This window comes from Arachis duranensis, chromosome 8 (genome assembly GCF_000817695.3).
Source record: "Arachis duranensis cultivar V14167 chromosome 8, aradu.V14167.gnm2.J7QH, whole genome shotgun sequence".
Taxonomy (NCBI): Eukaryota; Viridiplantae; Streptophyta; class Magnoliopsida; order Fabales; family Fabaceae; genus Arachis; species Arachis duranensis.
This window is the reverse complement of record NC_029779.3, coordinates 33,408,504-33,415,989: the sequence shown is the minus strand read 5'-3', so window position 1 is coordinate 33,415,989 and position 7,486 is coordinate 33,408,504. Positions and strand designations below refer to the sequence as shown.

The window sequence follows — 7,486 nt, the reverse complement described above, 5'->3', positions numbered from 1 at the left end:
AAAAGTTTAGGTTTATATTACTAATAAACACGATTTAAAGGTGAAAATTAAGTTTATTGAAGTGAAAAGCCACGCTAAAAATCTAAAAACGGTTAAATTTGTATCGAAATAGTATAGTGAAAATGAAAGATAAGATTGGACGATTCATACAATGAGATATTCACTTCGATCTCCACCAAGCACAAACATTGTCCATTACTACATCTCTAGTGGTTCTCTATCCATATATGTACACAAGCACACACAAAATGGTTCATCAATGAACTATATATAAATACAAAACAGCATTTACATATCAATCTTGAGCAAAGCATTAGATAGATATCAATCAATGGCTGATAATAAGGAAGGAGGGATTGTGAAGAAGGGCGACGAGGAAGGCCTAAAGATGGCCGTTTCGTTGCTGCAAGAGTATGAACTTCCGGCAGGGCTTCTCCCACTTCAAGATGTGGTGGAAGTAGGGTATGTGAAGAGCACAGGGTACATGTGGATAGTGCAGAAGAAGAAGGTGGAGCATGAGTTCAAGATGGTGAAGAAGCTAGTGAGCTATGACTCAGAGATCACAGGGTTCATATCAAAGAAGAAGATCAAGAAACTCAAGGGAGTGAAGGCCAAGGAGCTTATGCTGTGGCCACCAGTGAGTGAGATCAGTGTTGATGATCCACCAACTGGGAAGATCCACTTCAAGAGCCTTGCCGGAATCACCAAGACTTTCCCGGTTGAGGCCTTTGCCGCCGGCCAGTAATAGTATATGAAAAATAAGTCATCTTGTCGCTGTTATTCAACTTTCATTACATTAGAGCCAACATTTGCATGCTTGGCATAGAATAAGCAGATAAATCCTTTCATTTGCCTACTACTTTATCTGGTGTTATTGGATTTGATTCAGCTATATTATATGAAGGTTTTTATGGTTTTGTTTTATTATTATTATTATTATTCTTTCATGCAAGTATTTAAACTTCAACAACAACAACAAAACCTTGCCCCACTAAGTGGGATCGGCTACATGGATTAAACGATATCATTGAGTTGTATCATGTCTACAGAGAGACCATTCATATGTAGATCTCGTTTGATCACTTTATGAATTATCTTTCTAGGCCTTCCTCTACCTTTTACCCCTTGTCCATCTTCTATTTCATCCACCCTCCTTACTGAGTGCTCCGTAAGTCTTCTTCTTACATGTTCAAACCACTTAAGATGCGATTTTACCATCTTTTCCACAATAGGTGCTACTCTAACTCGCTCTCTTATATCTTCGTTCCTTATTCTATCCAATCACGTATGACCACTCATCCATCTCAATATCAACACTCTGTACTATAAAAAATAACCGATCTGATAGCAGTGCGATAGAATTTACCTTTAAGTTAAACAGACTTTTTTGTCACATGTAAAACCAAACGCACTCTACCATGTTGACCAACCTGCTTGAATCCTATAATTTACATCATGTTCAATCTCTCCATTATCCTGTATGATGCACCCAAGATACTTAAAACTTTTAACTTTTCGTATGATGTTTTTTCCAATCTTCACATTTGTATTGAAGTTTTTCCTTCGGCGGCCAACTTACATTCCATATATTCCGTCTTACTACGGTTTATGTACAAACCATACATTTCTAGAACTTCTTTCTATAAATCTAACTTCTTATTTAGATCTTAATTAGAAATTTGAAACGAACTTAAAAGATTGTAGTTGTTTATACAACCATCGCCTTTGGATTTAATACATTGGAGAAAGAAAATAAGAACCAAATTAGTTGAGAGAAGGAAAAAGATATACATACATGATTTCAAGATGTTAACTAACATTGATCTCTGAGGTTTGCCTGCCTAAGGTGCTGTGAATTTTTATGCCTTTTTAGTTTACCAAAGCAATGTTGAAAAAAAAATGTTATCCACTTGTATGCATCAGAGAGAGTTGAACTTCCTAAATTTGGACTATTGTTGGTGTAATCTTAGAGCACCTTCTTCAATTCCATGTTGTGAAAAACGCAAAATAATGAACATGAATCCTAAAAATGTTAGAGACTACTATTTTTCCTTACTGAGTCCTCTAACAACTGGTGGATTGGCCGGATCATTTCCTTCACCTTCACCCCATTTTTATATATTTTGAAAGTTGGAACAATTCTAATGTTTTCAGCTTTTGCTATTGATAGACACTCTTCAACATCCACCTGCAATGGAATGCCAATGAGAATTTAGACCAATGTGAAAATTGTATCTTAGAATACTCATGAAGAGTCACTTCTTGCATTGCTTACCCTAATAAACTTGACAGATGGATATCTAACGCACAATGTATTTACGAATGGAGATATTTCTTCACATAGTTCATTTGATGCCACTTTGAAATGAACTACCGAAACACCTGAATATTGAGATTTTCCTTATAAGTACATTAATTGAAGCAAGAAAAATGCTGAACCAACATTGTTAAGAACTTTTTAAAAAAATTGCATATATACATAGAGTATTGAATTTACCAGCAGAAGCAATAGCTGCCTTGAATTTATCTAGTGCCAAGATTTCTTCGACTTCAACTGCATATACCGCTTCACGAGATTTTTCCAATGCTAGTTTAGCCTGGCGAAGAAATTCAGCAACTTCACTGTCTTCGGGGAGTTCACACCTTAAAGTCTCATAATCTTTAACAACTTCCGCCCATCTTTCAAGCTGTAGAAAGGTCACGCATATTAACAAGGGACAATGAAGAAGTTCAAGAGAAAAAGATAAAAACAGAAACACTGAAACAGATGCACAATGCAAGTGATTTCACCTTTGCATTTGATGCGGCTCTGCGGAAAAGTGCCTTGGTGTAATTTGGTTGAATGAGAAGAGCTTGGTTGCAATCTTGAACAGATTGTTCCCATAGTCCAAGTTTAGACCAACAAATAGCTCTATTGCAATATAGAACATAGTTGAAACAGTCATATTTGAGGCCTTCGCCATAAGCAGAACACGCTTGAGAGAACTTGCCAGAGCTGAAAAGATCATTGCCCCTTGATCGAGCTCTTGCTACCATTTTTACAGTATTAACAATCCTGGCAACTTCAACATTATGGTGATCTAACAGGCTAGCCTTTTCTGCTGCAGCAACAGCAGTCTCAAACCTGCAACATGCTAACAACCCATCATTTGTTTCTTGAATCGCTCAGCTAAATGTTCTTTCTAGTCATGGATTTGGAATCTTAAGATTTTTTTACCTTCCCAAGGCCATCTGAACCTGTGCAGAGACAAAAGGCACGTAGGCTTCACCAAGCATGCCAAAAAACTTGATTTGAGAGTAGGCCAGGGGACAACCTTCCACCTTGGGAATGTTTGAAAGTGTGGATTCCGCATCCTCAAACAGATGAAGCTTCAAATAAGCTTCTGCTTTACAAGCAACAAGCTAAGTAGTAATCTAATAAGTTAGGAAACGGAAGCAATGTGTATCAATTTCGAAAATATGGAATTTTATGCTCATTTTATTGATCAAGAGCCTACCTGAGGTGAGAAGTCTGCTCCAACCGCAATGGCCGCCTCTGATTCCCTAAGTACGCCCTTCCAATCACCAACCTTTCGTGCATCTTCACATCGGTTTAGATGCTTCTCTAAGAACATCAGTGTTTGCTCTTCATATTCATCCATTTTTAGCCCAGATAGAGAGAGGTGAAGCTGTGAGTTTTCTACCTGCCCAAAGCTACATAAGTTCTAAATCAATCAAGATGAAGAGAACATCAAATCTACAACTTATAAAGCCATAAAAAATATGAAAATTTACAAATTAGAACTGAAATTTTATCACATAAGCATAAAATTTTTTATTGGAACCCATATTGTAGACCCCATTTTTGACATACAGAGATCAATGTAACTGAAATAAGTCATGATTTCAGTTACATTTATAATGAACGTGGTAATGTAACTGAAATCTCCAATCATTGTTAAAACATGAGTCACACATTTTCCCATAGCCTATACGCTAACGATGCAACTGAAATCTTCATTTATGAACACATAACTCTCCAAGTGTCTTAATGATGCTAAAAAATCAGTGCACCAGTTACACACTATATAAACAGTATAACACTATACCAAGAAAAAAGGAAAACAGAAATTTAAAAAATTAATAAAATCTATATGACTAACTTTTTATATACTACTAGGAGTTTAGACTAACGAAGCTTATTTACGCTATCATTTTCAAAGGTTTGAAGATTGAACCATCAAGGTGATTGATTACTCTTCATAAACAAAAGCCCGATCATAAAAGAAGACAATAACACAGTGTCATTGCATCCTTCATCGCAGACAACAATGAAGTCTTATCCTACTTGATTTGGAATTAATCACATAAATCAGACAACTCTGTCTCAAGTCAAATCATAGTCAAGCTCAAACCATTAACATCAAAATCTTCATCATCAGTTCATCACACATAACAAATATCAAGAAGACAACACAAGAATTTTGAATTTTATATATACCGCAAATATAGAGAAGCAAGCCTCTTATGCGCCCTGGCATAACCAGGGTCCAAACTCACAGCCTCGTCACACTCCTTTGCGGCCTCTCCCAGCCTCCCCAACGCTGTAAGCGCCGCGGCACGGTTACTCCGGCACGCCGCATTGCCCGGTGACACCGCAACAGCACGATCATACATTGCCAGAGCATCCACGAAGTTCCCATTCCTATAAAACTCATTCCCTAACCTCTTCAATTCTTCAGCATCACAAAAACCGTTGGTGCTGTTCCCATGCTTGGCGCCCCCACCACCTCGCACGATGCTGCCGCGGCCATAGTTCACGGCGCCGGAGCCGAGAACATCTGGCCGGCTCGGCCCGCGAGTGGGTAGAGCAACTGGTTTGGGAGATTTTCCGGCAGGGAAGATGTTCCCGCCGGGAGAAAGGTTCGGGCTGGTGTTTGAGCTTCCTCCGGAGTAGATTAGCGGAGCTCCGGCGGAAACAGTTCTCCGGTGACCTGGTTTGGAGCTCCTCGGGGGCGCCGGGACGGATCGGACGGCGTCGTGTGCTCCGGCGAGGTCGCCGGAGAAGTTGGCTGGGTTAGTAGGGGCACGGGGTGGATTCTTGGTTCGGGCGGCGGAGGTGGTGGTGAGTTTGAGAGGGGAAGGTCGTAGATCGAGGTTGGTGGAATCAGGCTTGTTCATGGTGCGGTCGCAACACACAGAATCTAAACCGGTGGGAAGAAGAAGAAGGAGAAGGAGGAGGAAGAGGGAAGGGCAAATTCGTGAAAGAGAAAGGAGGGGACAATGGTTTGAGTTTAGGATGCCATGACATCAAGCTACAGTGACAAGAGAAAGATAGTAGTCAAGGAAAGGGTAAACTCGTCTTTCCATCTTTCCAATGGATGAAAATTATTTTGCTAGATATTAAATGCGAATCAAATTAATTTTTTACTTAAGTTCAGTTAGCATTGTAATAGATTTCGAAAAATTAAAAAAAAAATTGTGTAGCCATCACCTCTTTGGAAATGGATACTCTTCGATGAAAAAAAAAACTGAATGCTATTTAATATGTATTTTAATTTTTTATTATTTTTTTTATTTAATTTTAATTTCACTTAGAGAATTAAAAATAAAAAATCACATTTTATTTTCTTTAAGTGTTTTTTTCACAGAAGAGATCCATTTCCCACCTCTTCCTACTAATTATTTCGCAAAACAGCCAACTTTATCCTAAAATACTGATTTAATAAATAAAATGCGATTTAAATGAAAAAGATGTCGATTTAAATTTAAAAAATTATGATTTACCCTACTTACGTTTATTTAATTGAACTTGTTTGCAGTTTAATTAATAGCCAGTTATAATTGACTGATATTGGTTATCTAATATAATTAAAATAAATAGTTATTTTTTAGAGTTAATAGTCAAAATTATTCCTGAATAATACACGACTTAGTCACGTTAGTTTTTTTGTCAGTTGGATGATGACATATCACGTTAAGTGCCACATAATAAGATGACGTTGTGGGTTAATATCACGTGTCACAAGATGATTAATTGACATGTCAAATTAGTCAAATTAGTGGCACGTGGCACGCCACGTGTCAGTTGACATGTAAAAAGGTTATTTATAATCAAAATAGTCCTTGAAAATTCAGACGTAAATCATTTTCATCCCTAAAATTTTAAAAATTAATCAAATTAGTCCTTATATAATTTTTTATTTTTTCTTGATAATATTAAATTTTAAATATTTTTTTATACTATTAATTTTGATAAAAATATAATTGACAAACAAAAAATTAGTAATTGTATCTTTTCTTCTTAAAAATTTTTTTAATAAAATTATCTCTCTCCTTTAATTCTTTTCAAAATCTCTCTTATTCTTTTCTATTCTAAAACATTTTTCTTACATTATTACATTTTGCTGGAATATATATATATATATATTCAAAATTGAAATGTATGTATTTATTAACCTAAACAAAGTTATATGCTCAAAATCAAAATTTATATATGTTAATCTAAACAAAGTTATACCACTATTTTTTTTCTAGCACATCTTTTTTTTTATTACGGTCTTACTTACATATAGAATGTAATAGTAGTGATATTAAAAGAAAAATTATATAATCTATCTCAAATATATGAAACACATAAAAATTTATTATGACCTTTGTATGTAGTACGCTTAAGAAGCAATTCGTTTAGCATAATAATAATAATAATAATAATAATAATAATTAAGCTACAAATTTTTAATATGTTGTAAAGTTTGAAAGTGAAGCAAAATTTGTGGTTCTTCTTGAATTTTGACTTTTAATATCACTACCATTACATTCTATATGTAAGTAATACCGTAATGAAAAAAAAGATGTAGCTGAAAAAAAAAATAGTGGTATAACTTTGTTTTGGTTAACATACATGAATTTTGATTTTGAGCATATAACTTTGTTTAGGTTAACAAATACATACATTTTAAGTTTGAGTATATATATTCCAACAAAATGCAATAATGTGAGAAAAAGGTTTTAGAATAGAAAAGAATAAGAGAGATTTTGAGAAGAATTAAAGGAGATAAATAATTTTATTGAAAAAAATTAAGAAGAAAAGATATAATTACTAATTTTTTGTTTGTCAATTATATTTCTATTAAAATTAGTAGTATCAAAAAATATTTCAAATTTAATATTATCAAGAAAAAATAAAAAAATTATATAAGAACTAATTTGATTAATTTTTTAAAATTTTAGAAATGAAAATAACTTACGTCTGAACTTTTAAGAACTATTTTGATTATAAATAACTTTTTTACATGTCAACTGAAATGTGGCGTGCCACGTGTCACTTATCTGATACGTCAACCAATCATCTTGTGACACGTAGCATTAACCCATCACATCATCATGCCACGTGGCACTTAACGTGACACGTCATCATCCAACTGACGAAAGAATTAACGTGATCAAGTCGTGTATCTTTCGAAGACGATTTCAATTAATTTTGTCTTTCGAGAACTAAAATGGA

At 34.9% G+C, this 7,486-nt stretch overlaps 2 protein-coding genes across 2 annotated transcripts; one reads left to right on the top strand and one right to left on the bottom strand.

The window, feature by feature from the left end:
* The first annotated feature begins 331 nt into the window (after positions 1 to 331).
* LOC107462260 (uncharacterized protein At5g01610) lies at positions 332 to 745 on the top strand. Its single transcript, XM_016080842.1, has one exon. It carries the CDS (start codon positions 332 to 334, stop codon positions 743 to 745), a length of 414 nt encoding a protein of 137 aa, XP_015936328.1.
* A 971-nt stretch (positions 746 to 1,716) lies between these two features.
* LOC107462459 (inactive TPR repeat-containing thioredoxin TTL3) lies at positions 1,717 to 5,194 on the bottom strand. The gene is made up of 7 exons (XM_016081054.3): positions 4,481 to 5,194; positions 3,498 to 3,693; positions 3,218 to 3,402; positions 2,791 to 3,124; positions 2,498 to 2,687; positions 2,276 to 2,382; positions 1,717 to 2,188 (listed from the first exon to the last, which is right to left on the bottom strand). The coding sequence occupies exons 1-7, from the start codon at positions 5,158 to 5,160 to the stop codon at positions 2,033 to 2,035; spliced, it is 1,848 nt and encodes a 615-aa protein (XP_015936540.1). The 5' UTR covers positions 5,161 to 5,194; the 3' UTR covers positions 1,717 to 2,032.
* Positions 5,195 to 7,486: the final 2,292 nt, after the last annotated feature.

What these genes read in the sequence shown, in the direction of transcription:
- LOC107462260 (XM_016080842.1), top strand. Translation starts at nt 332, where the DNA reads ATGGCTGATAATAAGGAAGGAGGGATTGTGAAGAAGGGCGACGAGGAA.
- LOC107462459 (XM_016081054.3), bottom strand. Translation starts at nt 5,160, where the DNA reads ATGAACAAGCCTGATTCCACCAACCTCGATCTACGACCTTCCCCTCTC. An exon ending in GGCAGCTATTGCTTCTGCTG is followed by an intron (nt 2,383 to 2,497) that starts GTAAATTCAATA and finishes CTCAATATTCAG; the next exon opens with GTGTTTCGGTAGTTCATTTC. An exon ending in CATCTGTCAAGTTTATTAGG is followed by an intron (nt 2,189 to 2,275) that starts GTAAGCAATGCA and finishes ATTCCATTGCAG; the next exon opens with GTGGATGTTGAAGAGTGTCT.